This window comes from Gymnodraco acuticeps, unplaced genomic scaffold (assembly GCF_902827175.1).
Source record: "Gymnodraco acuticeps unplaced genomic scaffold, fGymAcu1.1, whole genome shotgun sequence".
Classification (NCBI taxonomy): Eukaryota; Metazoa; Chordata; class Actinopteri; order Perciformes; family Bathydraconidae; genus Gymnodraco; species Gymnodraco acuticeps.
Window position 1 is genome coordinate 499,673 of NW_022990152.1, and position 16,143 is coordinate 515,815.

The 16,143-nt window shown below is 43.9% G+C and overlaps 1 protein-coding gene across 10 annotated transcripts in view; it reads right to left on the minus strand.

Annotated features, from left to right (window-relative positions):
* The window catches only part of atp11a (ATPase phospholipid transporting 11A), a 41,628-nt gene extending 27,528 nt beyond the window's left edge, over window positions 1-14,100 (minus strand). For 7 of the 10 annotated variants that reach the window (XR_004569100.1, XM_034217362.1, XM_034217364.1 and 4 more), the window contains exon 1: window positions 13,456-14,100. Coding sequence is in view for 9 of the 10 variants with exons in the window: in XM_034217362.1 (XP_034073253.1) it covers window positions 13,456-13,500 (45 nt within the window). In the remaining variant the exon portion in view is untranslated. The remainder of the gene's footprint in view (window positions 1-13,455) is intronic. The other 3 variants (XM_034217360.1, XM_034217368.1, XM_034217361.1) reach the window with 2 other exon arrangements.
* Between the last annotated feature and the right edge of the window lie 2,043 nt (window positions 14,101-16,143).

Genomic DNA, 16,143 nt, shown 5'->3' on the forward strand with positions numbered 1-16,143 from the left:
ACAAGACATCTATCAATATGTGTGTACCTCCACCATTAAACTGTCGTATTCTGCACATTTCTTATACTATCTACATACATTTTATATAAGAGTATAATACATATGTATAATATCAGTTAAGATAAGTGCTTCAACATAGTTAACATTGCTGGAGGTATACACAACGTTTTTCATTCATTGCATAACTACACCGTTTGTGAATATGATATGTCAATAAACCTTAGAAAATCTTGAAATCTTGAAAAGGATGTGCAAAATAGTCATTATATACAGTTTTTAATTATCTATTAGTAGAGAATAACGAGTAATGAATATACTTTATAGGGATCCTATTATTATCTAATAATAAAAATAATGAAATTCAATAACATGCTTTAACCACTAGGTGTCCCTTTATATCGGCTGTGTACCTTTATGGTGTAAATACAGCCTATCTACCAATTGGATCAAATGTAAAAATCAGCCGAATTAGTGTTGATACTGCAAGGAGACGTATTGTGTGAAAAGAAATGTAAGATGTTGTTTAATGGCTGATATATTTATGATCCACGTCACGTTTTCAGTTCCTCATGTTTGTCTATAAGTCTTCTCATCAGGGCTCTATAAATACAGAACTACGGCAGATATGTAATATTTAATGCAGCCGAACCGTGTATTACAATGGCGGTATGTGATGACTTTCAAAGAGAAAAGCAAGCACACTCGGAATAAAGTGTTTTCGGTCTGTTTCCGGTATTTGTTAATGACGATGTGCTGTGAGATGTGAGACAGAAATTGCACAGGGGGAAATAACGTAGGCTATCTTTAGATGCGGATTTGGTTAAACTAATACGTTTGCGCTGTGGACCAACACTATACATTGACGGGGAAGGGGGTAGCAATAAAGATTACACCATTAAACTGTTACACAACATAACAGAAATAATATCGATAGCAGTGTCCCTAGCAACCACCTTGGTAACAATGAAAACGTTGTATCGACACAATTTCCTGAAGTAATCTTCGTAATAACTAGCAAACTAAAGATCATGTACATCCACTGCACACATAATCTGAAATAACAACTCATATTTCTCGCATCAAATGACATCAAAACGCATTTTAATGGCCAAACTAACTTTAAAATAGGCATTTTACACCGAGAATAAAACGAAGTTCGGCCATGTTTTTTTTTTCTGCAGGGAGAAATGTGAAGGTCACGTGACATAGACGCCAGCCATTGGAATGAATGGTGAAAAAAAACGTAGGGATCTTACAATTTCAGAGGCGTTTTTGTAGAAATACTACGTCCTACGTTGTGGACCAACCAACGTAGTTATTACACGTTTTTTTATGAGACTGGGTTGGATAAACATGTGTGTTTGTGTGAGTGCCCAGGTCACACGACGTGTCTGCATTGATCTGTGGACACTGAGCGCTTTAAATAACTCTGCCATTAAAAGGCAGTGCGCTGTTTCTCAAAAGAAAGGTGTTTTAGTCAGTTGATAACTTATTTCAATATGTCGGTCAAAATGAAAACTAATTCTAAGTTAGAGTCACTCGAGTTTCAGCTGTTTAGATGCTGCTGATAGTCCCGTCAGCTGCTGATCCACTGTGTGTGTTTTCCCTTCCTGCTGTGAAGCAAAGTGTCTTATCTTCTCCCAGAGAAAACAACCAAAATGCTTTCAATACTTTTTTTTTTAATGTGTTTATTTTCGAACTTTCCCTCTTCTCGGTAACGGGAGCACTTCCCTAATGTTAGTCCTGTTGCTACTTAATGGTGGTCATTACACTGTTAGTGTTGCCGGTAATCCACACACACACACACACACACACACACACACACACACACACACACACACACACACACACACACACACACACACACACACACACACACACACACACACACACACACACACACACACACACACACACACACACACACACACACACACACACACACACACACACACACACACACACACACACACACACACACACACACACACACACACACACACACACACACACACACACACACACACACACACACACACACACACACACACACACACACACACAGTATGTGAAAGCGTTTTCTACTGCTGCCACCTCAAATTATGGCTAATGCAATCACTTTCATTATCAATTTGGCAGCATGCAAGTCCTTCTATATTAGAAATCGTTACAATACAACATCTCTCATGCATTCCTCGTTTTGTTCCCACGGTGTCAGACACTAAAGTTCAAGCTGCCACAAGTTGGAGGGGAATTGCAGAAACTCAGTTTCACACTGTTAACTGATATCAATACAAACTGCCTGCAACATTTTTGATAACAAGCCAAATGCCCGGTGTGATCAGTTGCCTTCATTAGCTCTATGGTAACTATGATCCAAGTTAAACTATGCCAGAGTGGAGCAAGGTCAATAACAACACAGGGGATGGAATGAAATAAAAAATATAAGGCCCACTCTGTGTGATTATTCCTCTCCGTTCGACCTTTCTCTGTCTCCACCTCCACTTTAGTTCTGTCTGTTTGTCTTGTTGGCTCCTCGTAGACGCGTTCCTCTCCAAGGACTCTAAATCTGTCTCTCTCTTTGTTTCCACTCAGTTTAAATCAACTTTAAAATGCTCTTCCTCAATTAGTAGCGTTTCCCAACAGGCTGCCGGTAGAAGAAAATATCCGAGACACAAGTGTAATGGAAACTTCTGGAGCAAGGACTCGAAAACAATCCACTCACCAACTCTGAAGATCTCTCACCCATAAGAGAATAATCAACACTCTGCACAACAAGCAAGGCACTATAACGCCTCTCCCTATAGCATTGACTCCAAAGAGGTGATAGACCCCGACAAGCTACTACCTGATGTCCTTAGCCAGCAAACTATCTCCTGTCCACTTGTGTGCTCGACCTTTAACAAGCAATACTAAGAAGTCAAAACGGCAGAAAATTGAGTTCTGTTCTTGTATTATTTTACTGAGCCCTTATTTATTTTGTGCCTTGTGCAGTTTTTTCCTCCAGCTGAGCTCCCTGTTCGGTTGGTGGCGTTTCATTGTCACATGTCCCCATGAATCGCGCTGCCCTTTAATGTCACCTCGGGAGACAAACACACACTACAGGAGAGGAGAAATCACTATATGGTCAGTTTGTTCTCATTATCTCCTCGACAACCACGAGAATAACATTCTCCCTTTCCTCTGAGTTACTTCTAGTACTGACGGTTATATCTCACCGTCTGAATCATCCTCTGTTTCTTAAGATTTAATTTCTCTTCCACCATCCGCTAATTATTTCTGTCCCTCCTTCCTCTTTCCTTATGACTCTGACAGTGGTGTGAGAAGTAGATCATGTGGTAAAGTTAAAGTAGCAATACTACGGTGTGGAAATACTCCGTTAAAAGTATCCTGCATTCAAAACATTACAAGTATAAAAGCATTGCCATCAAAATATACTTATAAGTACCAAAACGAGAAGTATTGATAAAGGGGCAGTGGATTATAAATTCATATTTGAGAAGAGATAAAACTGAATATACAAATTGAATTTCTCAAGTACAGTACAAGTAAATTGAAATATATTTGACTGTCATAAGGAAAGCGACACACTGACTACAACTGAAAACAATTCTGTTCTATTTCTTCCTACATTCCTGAAAGTGGTGGCAACAAGTGTGTTTCTCATCTCAGGGGGAGGGGAGATCACAGGATAAATCACAGGGATGAGGGGAAGCATCATGTGGCCCTCATGAGACCGGTCACATGACTGACCGAGCACCATGGTGGAAGATATGAGATCTAAGATCCTCACACTTTACAGCAAATGAAGAACACATCATCTATGACTATTAATGCACTCAGTGAGACCTACAGCTGCAGGACAAAGAGACACAGAATAAAATATGAACCTGAAAATGAGCATAATAGGGTCCCTTTAAACTCTACACCATTGAAGAACACTATGCTAATGTGATGCATGCATCCTGGAAGACAGCCAGTCGCACCATTGAGCTTCTGCTCCATCAACTATTTATAAGGTGCTGCTGCAGTCGTATTTACAGTATGTTCGTTTGTAAGACTACTCAAGACAAGATGTTGCATAACAGTACAAAAGATCTTAAATCATAAGAAAACTGAAAAGAAACTGAACTAACGCTGTTGCACACAATCCATGATGCCTTCCTACATTTACTGCTAAAGATGATCCTCATTTCAAATACATAGTAAAAAGCTAGTATTGCCAAACTTGCCTTTGTGCTGTAAATCTATACTGCCTAATCAAACCTGATGACACACGATGTAACAAGTACTGCTGGGTTGCACATTTTGTCTCTTTCGTTTGTGGCAATTACGCTCAAATATTAATGTGCCGATTATTTATTCATGTCAAAATGCTACACAAAGCACATTTAAAAAGGATTTAGAGGTCATCTGGGTTTACTTTGATGCACTCAGACTACTACATATGTGATCGTAGTTCTGTTATTAATATTGTTCTCCTTCCCGTCTGGTCTTTAAATGAGAAACTGACACCAAACTCTCAGAAGTCTTTTTAGAAACCATTTCCAACATGACTCTCAGGCTTTTATCCTGCAAAATCCCATCGTTTTGACCCAAGATCCAAACAGAATAAACGTAGTCGTCGTCGAGCCATGTGAAAACCCAAAAATGAAACGTCTAAACAGCCCACTTTTACTCTAATGCGACAACATGCCATCTCAATTCTATCAGGGACGTTTCCAAGTGCAGTGATGTGTAACCTAATCTCAGAGTTACATCACTCTGACAGCCTGACGGTGTGTTAGAGACGTTCACAGTCCTCTAACGTTGATAATGTTACAGAATAATCGATGTTGTTTCGGGTACACGACTTACTTGCTTTGGAAATCCCTTTAGTGCTCAGCAGTTTCATCTCAATACTGAACGCTCACAGGCAATTAACCGGCATGCATCATCTGCACTTCCAGGCAATAATAAAAAACGGTTTGTATTTTGTCGCTTGGCAACAAATGCATCTTCAGACAGAGGATCTTTTTTATAAGATGTTGTACAAGCGCTCGCTGCAAAAGTGGCTTCACAAGTGCTCCCTTTGGATGCCATTGAAAAGCTTTTATCTCAGCCTCAGGAGCTCCATATTCTGCGGTGAATCAGCTTTTTGGGAAGGAACACACTCAAATATTAAAGTGTTTCTGACAAAAAGTCAAAGAAACGTTCAAGGTGAATCAATCCTGTGACTACAGATATTGCTTTCACTCAGTCTGAGTGTTACATCGTTGCAAAACTGTAAAGAATGTACGAAAGAAGATGCTACAGAGAGAGAAACAGCCGAAAGCATAAAGCCTTGATAGACGTCTGGTTCAACAACTGAATTTTTTTAACCTGTAATAGTCTGTATATAAAAAGCAGGAAACAATGTCTTAACTTCTTTTATATTGAGTCAATATTTTGGGGGCTTTGAATGACAAAATACGATTTGTAAAGACATTTTCTTTGATCTTGAGACACTGGGATCAACTTTTTAAACTATTTTCTAATATTCTATCGACTAAACAACCAAGAAACAAGTCAATAATGACAAATGAAGCCCTAGATTACATTTCATGTCACTTGTTAGACGCTTTTATCCAAAGCGACTTACATACTCAATACTGTGAGCAATCCCCACAGGAGCAACTTGGGGTGAAGAGTCTCGGGGACACAACGACATGCTGACTGCAGTGGGGTTTGAACCTGTACAACCCACTGCACCACACGCCTAGATCTAATACAACTAACGGGAAGAGCGTGACTGATTCTGACAATTCTTGCAAGTCGGCAAAATGTTACTTCCTGTGAGAGGTGAGTGTAATAATCCAATGAATCAATAGTTTTACAATGATGACTTCGAACAAAAAAGCAAAGAGAGGTGAAAAGGGAGGGGGATGTGTGCAGAGTCAGCATTTAGGAAGAGGGGGTGTACACTCTCTCCACTTTTCTCCCCCCTCTCTGATGGGAGGACCCCGGGGAATGCTGCGTTCACTCCCCTCAGACAGAGAGAACATTAAGGTGCACCTGCCCCTCTCAGCACTTTCAACCCAAAGTTATTATGATGACCCAAGTTCAAACAACGTCTCTTTGGATAGAGGAGCACCATTACCCCGGGGCTATCCATCATCTGCCTCCCTGTTCAATGGGCTGTAATACACTGTTAATGTTACGCACAATGTACACGCGTATACAAGCCATACTGGAGCTCAGCAGGTACTGTAAGTGTCACGATCTGTCTTTGTGGTGTTTTGTCTTGTCTATATCTGTTTTTGGTTTTCTGTCTGCGTTGTGTTGTGTCTTGTTTGGATTTGTCTGTGGTTCCCTGTCGTTAGTTTCCCTGGTGTGTCTGATTACCCGATTGTGTTCACCTGTGGCCCCTGTGTTTTCTCCTCCCTCCTCACCGATGTCTTGTTTGTGTGATTAGTCTTGTGTGTATTTAAGTTCTGGTTTTTCTGTCTGTCTTTGTCGGTTCGTCTTGTGTCATGACTAGTTCGTCGGTGAGTGTTCTGTTTTGTCTTTGTTGTTCACCTAGCCTTGAAATAAAGGAATTTGCACTTTAATCTGCATTTGGGTCCTACCTGCTTCACACACCGTGACAGTACGAACCGACCACATTATGGACCCAGCAGACTCAGCCCTTTTGATGCGACAGGCGGAAAGTCTTGGATACTCTCTGGAGTACATTTTTGATACATGGAAAGGCGCCTCATCTAGACGGGGTAGAGAGGCTGCGTTGAAGGAGGCATGTCAGGAGGTTGCTCGCAAGCCCTGGCTCTGGAGCTTGTTGCCCGAGTGGCTTAGGGTTTTCTCACGTAGCCCTGAGTACCAGGCTTCATGTTCTGACCCTTTCCTGGGGTCTGGTCTGGCGTTTGGAGGTCCACGAAGCCTCCAAAAGACTCCTAAAGGACGAAAGGCCAGGGTTCCAGCGCCAGTTCCGGCTCCAATGCCGGACCCAGCAGCCATGGTTCCGTGCTCCAGTACCATCCCACATAGCCATGGTACCGTGCTCCAGTACCACCCCACACAGCCATGGATCCGTGTTCCGGTTCCTTGCCCAGCAGCCATGGTTCCGGCTCCAGTGCCGGCCCCAGCAGCCATGTTTCCGGCTCCAAAACCGGCCCACACAGCCATGATCCAGGCTTCAGCTCCGGACCTTACAGCCATGTTTCCGGCTCCAGAGCTGGCCCATACAGTCATGGTCCCGACTCCAGCACCTCGTCTCCTGCTGGCTCCCCAGCCGACGCCAGCTCCCGAGTCTTGTCGGCGTACCGGCCGACTCCAGCACCTCGTCTCCTGCTGGTTCCCTAGACGACGCCAGCTCCCCGTGTCCTGTCGGCATACCGACCGACACAAGTTCCCTCTCAAGTCCCCTCTCAAGTTCCTACCCGAGTCCCCTCTCAAGTTCCTACCCGAGTCCCCTCTCCAGTTCCTACCCGAGTCCCCTCTCCAGTTCCTACCCGAGTCCCCTCTCCAGTTCCTACCCGAGTTCCCTCTCGGGTCCCCTCTCCAGTCCCCTCTCCAGTTACCTCTCCAGTTCCCTCTCGAGTCCCCTCTCCAGTCTCCTCTCGAGGTCCCCTCTCAAGTCTCCTCTCCAGTTCCCTCTCGAGTCCCCTCTCTAGTCACCTCTCAAGTTCCTACCCGAGTCCCCTCTCCAGTTCCCTCTCCAGTTCCCTCTCGAGTTCCCTCTCGAGTTCCCTCCTTTAGTCCCTCCTTTAGTCCCTCCTTTAGTCCCTCCTTTAGTCCCTCCTTGAGTCCCCTCTCTAGTCCCTCCTCTAGTTCCCCTCGCGAGTCCCATCTCTAGTTCCTCCTCTAGTCCCTCCTTTAGTCCCTCCTCTAGTCTCTCCTCTAGTCCCCTCTCGAGTCCCCTCTCTAGTTCCCCTCTCGAGTTCCCCCTTGGTTCCCCTCTCGAGTCTCCTCTCGAGTCCCCTCTCGAGTCACGTCTCAAGTCTTACCCAATGTCCTGGTCCGTTGAAGGTTCCACTGGGGGTCCTGCCAACTCCATGTCCTGTCCCGTTGGAGGCCCCGTCGACTACTCCTCTGCCGGGGGTCCTACCAATCGTATGTCTGTCCCGTTGGAGGTCCCGCCATCTACTCTCCTGCCGGGGGTCCTGCCAGCTCCTTGTCCTGTCTCGTTGGAGGTCCCGCCAACTACTCTCCTGCCGGGGGTCCTGCCAACCCTTTGTCCTGTGCCGTTGGAGGCCCCGCCGACTACTCTCCTGCCGGGGGTCCTGCCAACCCTTTGTCCTGTCCCGTTGGAGGTCCCGCCGTCTACTCTCCTGCCGGGGGTCCTGCCAACCCTTTGTCCTGTCTCGTTGGAGGTCCCGCCATCTACTCTTCTGCCGGGGGTCCTGCCAACCCTTTGTCCTGTGCCGTTGGAGGCCCCGCCGACTACTCTCCTGCCGGGGGGTCTTGCCAACCCTTTGTCCTGTGCCATTGGAGGCCCCGCCGACTACTCTCCTGCCGGGGGTCCTACCAACCCCTTGTCCTGTTCCATTGGAGGCCCGCCATCCTCTGTCTCGCCGGGGGTCCTGCCAATCCCGTGTCCTGGTCCTCTTCCGTGGGGGATCCTGCCAAGGCCTGTCCCACCAGCTCCGGTTCCTGTCCGGCCGATACCGGGTCCTGCCCGGCCTCCGGAGCTCTCTGGTCTTCGCCCTCGAGCCCGGCCCCCTGAGAGCCGCGGTCTTCGCCCTCTATCCCGGCCCTCTGTGAGCCGTGGTCTTCGCTCTCGAGCCCGGCCCCCTGAGAGCCGCGGTCTTCGCCCTCGATCCCGGCCCTCTGTGAGCCGTGGTCTTCGCCCGCGATCCCGGCCCCCTGACTCTTCCTGCCGCTGCCTTCGCCCTCATGCTCGGCCGCCCGAGTCCCCCACCTTAGACTCTGCCTTGCCCCCGGGCCGTCCGCCCGAGATCCCTTCCTGGTCCTCTGCTGTGCCTCTGGGCCTGTCAGCTCAGTCCCGTCCTCCTGACCCCCTCCACCCACCCTGGTGGCCTAGTGATACGTCCCTCCTCCGGACCCCCTCCACCCACCCTGCTTGAGGTTTTGGACTTTTGTGGGGGTTTTTTTTGGCACGTCTGGGATCCGTCCCTTGAGGGGGGGGGTACTGTCACGATCTGTCTTTGTGGTGTTTTGTCTTGTCTATATCTGTTTTTGGTTTTCTCTCTGCGTTGTGTTTTGTCTTGTTTGGATTTGTCTGTGGTTCCCTGTCGTTAGTTTCCCTGGTGTGTCTGATTACCCGATTGTGTTCACCTGTGGCCCCTGTGTTTTCTCCTCCCTCCTCACCTGTGTCTTGTTTCTGTGATTAGTCTTGTGTGTATTTAAGTTCTGGTTTTTCTGTCTGTCTTTGTCGGTTCGTCTTGTGTCATGACTAGTTCGTCGGTGAGTGTTCTGTTTTGTCTTTGTTGTTCACCTAGCCTTGAAATAAAGGAATTTGCACTTTAATCTGCATTTGGGTCCTACCTGCTTCACACACCGTGACAGTAAGGGCAGCGTGAAAAATGTGTTAGCTCATTAGCAAATGTCTAATGGTTTGTAATACTAGAACCAACATCCAAAAGTGCAAAGAAAGATACAAAATGAAGTGAAATGTGACTGTTATTGTCTCCTCATGTAAACAATACAGGAGCTGTCATCTAAAAGCGAAGCAGCAGCCAGTCGACAGTGGCTCAGTGCGAGCCGTAAATCTGTAGGTAAAGCGGTTAACCCTGGTGCACTCTGGGGATTGTGGGCAGTATGGACGGGCCGGGGTTAAATGATTAGCCGTGCACACAGGAGCACGCTTCAAAAGTCCTTCAAAATAAAAGCACTAAATAGGAATGTAATTTAACTTTTGACACACAACAAATGAAGCCATGACTATAACTGTTATCGTTTACAGTTAGAATATAATAATATGAAACACAGATTGACATTTGTTTGTTAAATTATGTTTAAATTAGTATGAAAAACAGTAAATAGGGTCCTTAAAGCAGCATTTAAATTTAAATTCAACTTCATTGATTGTGGTAAGTGATTAAATACTTGTGCTGTCTGTGAGATCACATTTTAAAGACATTTATCTGGCGACAACTCTATAAGAAGCTGTTCAAACTTCAGCTTACATTGTCAGGCAGTCTACTAATGAATTATTGACAAGTGGACAAAGCCAAGGAGTTCATGTGAGCCGCTGCCCTCTGCGTCACCCGGCCATACTGAACTGCACCTGTCCACAGTAACCGTTACACTACAGAGAAGACAATATCACCACCCGCCATTATTCACTTCACTGTTAACCGTTATTCCTGCATCAAATGCACGGATCAGTTGTAAGTGCAATGGTGGATATTAAGCAGCAGGAGCTAAGTGAATGGCTTGGATGTGAGGGTATAGCTGTAAAATGGATTAAGTGTGTGAGGGTATAGTGAACACTAGTAACCCTTTAATCCACTGTGTGAAGGCAGGAAGCCAGACAGAGAGAAGACAGGCATTTCCTGTCCAGGAATCCAGATTCGTCAGCGGCAGAAGAATGCTGCTTTAAACTCACTGAAGCACACGATCTCTATTTCCTTTTCAGTATCAGAATTTGATATGGATTAAATCAATGGTTCAGATTTAGATCGAAGAAATCTCCAATGTCACTTATTTTGTTAGAATATGCTATTTTATGTATTAATCGAGTCAACATTTTGCAAATATTTAAAAAAAGGAACAAAAAAGTTATTTTATACATTTGATGGTTAAAAGGAATCTGCTAAACATTTTTAGGTGTCATATCGTTGATCTACGTTTATCAATGCTCCTCTACGCTTTAAGTATTGAACTGAGCACCGCAGACAGTCAATTTAGAACGCATTTACAATACACATTACTTTTAGACTTTCCCAGAGAAAAGAACAAAGGCGATCAGCAGAGTGAGTACAGTACGAGTACACTAGCTAGCTCGTACTTGTCACTGTGATTTCATTTTGTTCTCATTCTTCAGGACAGGAGCGACAGCCACAACCATTACAACTCTACACGTTGCACTTAAAAAGCTTACATAACATCCTTTCTTCTTACTTCATCTGCTGCACATGGGGAGACCGAAAACCCCTGAGAGTATAACTGGTGTCCTCAGCTCAACTCTATCAGACTAGTGTATTGTTATAAACTCAGGAATTGCATTCAGCCTAGTTTCCGTTGATTGCTGAAACACTGAATGCATTTTTTGTAAATTTGACTTGACTCTAATTTCATTTTGTATGATTTACATGCCTATTCAGTGAAGGGAAAATGTATTAAATATATAATGGATCATCTCATCTGCATCACATGATTGATGTTTGAGAAGGTCAAAACTAGCTAATTCTATTAATCTTACGAATGTCGAAACTAGTAAACAGACCGGCTGTTAATAATAGTATTCATTTATTTTCCAAGTGGTTTATAAATCAAGTTTCCTGCAGGTATATTAAGACATTACTTTAATTTTAATGCTGAAAAAATATTTGAAATTGTCTAAATAGTACAGCTATTGTCTACTCCTGCATAAAATGTGATCACAGTCCTTTTATCTTCCATCCGTTTGTTTACAGATAAAAAGACAAATCTCGGCATGCTTACTTTATAACGCTCTCATTCTTATGAAACAGATAGGCTATTCAAATGAAGACTGAACTTCCAGTTAGCCTAATTTACAGAGTGGTCAGAGGGGGTGTGAAGTTAAACTTCTGTTGTTGCAATGTTGAGGTAGAATGAAGGAGTTTGGAACCGTCGTTAGCCAAAAGCACCGAGAGTTTATTGATCACAGTACATTAATTACATACGGCCGGGGAGATCATCTTAGTTTTCCACCGTCCCGTGGTCCACCATGATTATCTCTGAACCAAAGCCACAAAGCATCGCTGCTACACGAGGAGAGGCCGGCCCATAGAAAGCCCGCGTTTACATAATCAATAACCGATGGGAGACGATGATCTGCTTGTCTCAAAGAGATGCAGCCAGGTCTCAACCCTCCCCCACGGATATAGGAGAAGCGTTTGACCTGTGACCTCAACCTACAGAGGAGTCTTTGACTACACACCACAAGCAGATGTTTGCAGTATCACAGACTCTAAGGAACCATAAGAGACTCTATAAACAGATCAGATTAAAATATTCTCTTACAGGGGGTAATACTCCATCATAGCTGACTCGCAGTATTGACAGATATTTCATTAAGGCCCTGTATTGACAGCCAGATAAATGTTCCTTATCCTCATCTTAAGCAGCCTCTCTGCATCCGGGGTTTTTGCAGCGGCAGTGCAATCAATTGAACCCTAACCCATTTGTCTAAAGCAGTTATCCAGATGAATTACAGCAGCAGACCTCATCAGCATCACACATCCTTCCAGTCACAGACTTGTCTCTGCATGTTGCTCACTATAAAGCTACATTTCACCCTCCACACAGCAGGGACTTTAACCAGCCCTTTTCAACAGTTGTGAGACTGTGTCTGAGCCTCAGCTGAGCGTGGAGCCGAGGTCTAACCCTGATGTGGATTATTGTCAAACGCATTACTGTGGAGCCCTAATGCAACTCACAGCCAAAGAGGCCGGCTGCTCCACTGCTGGCCATCGATTTCAGTAGCAGGGAGAAAACAACTGGATTACATAATTCATGTGACTGACTGATCCATTTGTAGTCAACTGGGAGAATTCACAAAATAGACTGATATGCACACAAGTTTTGTCATTCAAGCCATTTTAAATGATGCAAAACAAGTTCAAACTATGCAAAACAAGCTGCCACTGGATTTGCTAAAAGTGCAGTGATTTAAGCCCCTTTCTTTCTGTCGCTGTCTGTCTGCAGCTCTTGACATGTTCCGTCAGGTCTGCTCTGTAGAGTCCTGCACCTTTTACACTGCCATGCTCATGTTATGATCCAGTTTGAACATGGTGTGCTGCAACACTTGAATTACTATCTAAGAAACAAATATTACTTGAGAATTGTATGCCAAACCGCAATAAAAAATATAACGTTTTAGTCTAGCACATAGCACTTTTATCAGTAAAACTATACTACACCACGTTGTATTTTAATATTACAGAATGATGTTGTTTTAAACCATGACATTTAAAAATAAATCCTCAATACATTATATTTGGACGGGATTTTGAGTCATATAAGGAACTTACACTCTAAATTCAAACTGCCATTGTTTTTGTTTTTACATTTCAGGACAAAACAATAACTTTCTATTAAAAAAATAACAGGATTCAGAGTGTTTTCACGCTTCAGACAGTTCCCCAGTCATTTCCCAACGAGCCTCTTTCCACTCCCTTTCGCGAACTTAATCCGGATGAGTAGCTGCTTCGGCGGAATTTGAAACCAATAATGATAAAAAAGCTTACACGTTTTCTGTTTATCTCGGTGACATTGCAAAGGGCTTTAGTCTGCACAGAAGAGGCTTGGATAAGCCACACTTAGGAGTGCGTAAACGTAGTAAAAACTCACATATCTGCTGATGAGGGTCCGCAGAGTGCTGAAATCCATCCCCATCCTGTTCCTCTGCTTCTTCCTCGTTTACAAAAGGTGACTTTACTATATACGCTAACTTCTTTTTAATTCTCCGGTTTTGTCCATGACTTTTCCTCCCTTCTCTTCTTCCTGAATAATAGAAGAAGAAGGCTCGGTCCCGACAAAAGCTGCTCCAAACAAATGCAAACCTGAACTCACCTATAGGGACTTAACAGGCTTTACTAGTAACAGGAGGAGCGTGTGTGTGTGTTGTCAAAGGCAGTTCATGCAGAAACACACAGGTGGGCTGCTCTTCCTCTCTCCCCCTCTGTGTGAGTACTCGTAAGCTTCTTGTCTCGGACCAAAGGAGCTTTTCTCTCATCTACGTCACGAGCAGCCAGGTGGTGGCTGAGCGTGGAGGTGAGCGCATGCGCACTCTAGTGTTTTCGGTGCGTAATTGATTGGAGGTTTCAGTTAATTAGGCTACTGATTTGTTTGTTTGGAGGGCGTAATGTTACACCAAAGACAACATTAGGAATAACTTCAGTTAATTAAATTGAGGAAAATGCAATGAATGATAGGCCTATTGCAAATCATTTACATGGTTGGTTGTGTGTGTGTGTGTGTGTGTGTGTGTGTGTGTGTGTGTGTGTGTGTGTGTGTGTGTGTGTGTGTGTGTGTGTGTGTGTGTGTGTGTGTGTGTGTGTGTGTGTGTGTGTGTGTGTGTGTGTGGTGTGTGTGTGTGTGTGTGTGTGTGTGTGTGTGTGTGTGTGTGTGTGTCATACTTGCCAACCCTCCCGATTTTCGCGGGAGACTCCCGATTTCATAGCCCTCTCCCGGTTTCCTCCCGGGGTCATATTTCTCCCGCATTTCTCCCGATTTCTGACTAAATCAGATTTACACACGACTGTTTCCACTCGGACTTATTACAGCTACACCATTTTTTGGTTTCCATGGTAGCGCGTCTCTTTAGTAGCGTGCGCAACTAGATAGTCACAGAAAAACAGAACAAGAATGGACAACTCGACCCTCTGTTCACTCCTTTCCTGGTCCAGCCCATCAACATCAAGAGGATGGTGCTACAGGCCGCAAGGCATTGCACTCAGAACTACAATAAGCACGTTAATGTTAATCTAACAGCTCCGTTGATCCACTAGCACCCCCCCCCCCCCCCCCCCCCCCCCCGATTTCTGAGGTCTCAAGGTTGGCAAGTAGCCTATGTGTGTATTTTATGGGGTGTTATCGAGATTCGGACTCCCCAGTGGTGCTGTCCATCCAGACGGTGCTGAAATGATAAAGAATAACATATAATGCACTTTTTTTCTACATTACTAACATTTTTAAACTATCATCTTGATTAAAAGACGAGATAAACAGAACGAAACTATTGATAAACATAATGTATGAATAAAATAAATTAAAACAAAGGCTATAACATTACTCCAAATTAAGCCATTTTAAATATATATATATCTTAATTATTTGTTTTAATACATTTGGCCTCATTTGGTATGAACTTCAATTCTTCACTACAGAAAATTAGCAGAGTTTGAACTGTCCTTATTTCCAGAGGTATTATATAAACTATAGTAGTGAAAAGAAAATATAAGTGATTTTTAAATCATCAGTTTATGCTAAGTGTTTTTAGCTGAGGTCAGAAGGGTCAGAACTACAAGTGTAGTTTCTTTGTTTGTTTTCATTCATTGGTCCATCCTCTGTTTCCTGGAGACGCTTTTCGGCGGGTTCTGTTGAAACACCAGCGTCACAGTCACCACAATGACAACCACCATATCCGGTTGTGACCTTCAAAATAAAAGCCCTAAAAGTCAAACTCAAGACTACACATCTTTGAATACATTTTCAGATGTAATAATAAGACTGTCTTCATTTCTTTCTTATATATGTTGTCTTATTAATTTCAGTGGCTATTTTTACATTAATAATTATAGACAATAATCACTGTTTTTCTTTACATTACATGTTACTTGTTAGATGCTTTTATCCAAAGCGAATTACACACTCAATACTGTGGACAATGCCCACAGGAGCAATTTGGGGTGAAGTGTCTCAGGGACACAACGACATGCAATGGGACTCGAACTTGCTACCCCATGATTTGAAGTCCAGCACACTATTCACTGAGCCACAGTCGCCCGTTACTGTGGTTACTTTATTAAAAAGCCAGCTCCTGTGTGGTTTGATTTCTATAATAGAGAAATAAACATTTGTATTTTCCTTAAGTAGACATTTTACAGTAAGAAAAGTTGAACAATTGGCAAGAAATCAGATTAACAACATTGATGTTATCCAATAATTTAGCTGTAAATGCTTGACTCACACACCTGGTACTGCACTATACATTATATATATGACTACTTAAGTATAAAGTAATTCCAGTTTCACTTGATAATGTTAGCCTTATTCATTCATACTACCTGTCAGGTCCTGCAGTGGCTCAGTCAGTAGGGGCTTGGACTGTGAGCCGTAGAGTCGCCGGTTCAAGTCTCCGACCAGACCTAAATGGAGTGTGGATTGCTACATGGAGAGGTCCCAGTTCACCTCCTGCCCTGCTGTGGTGCCCTTGAGCAAGGCACCGGACATCCCCCTTCCCCCCTCACTCCCATTGCTCCCCAGGCGCTGTACAATAGCTGCCCACTGCTCCTAGTACAAGACTCCTGGTACTAG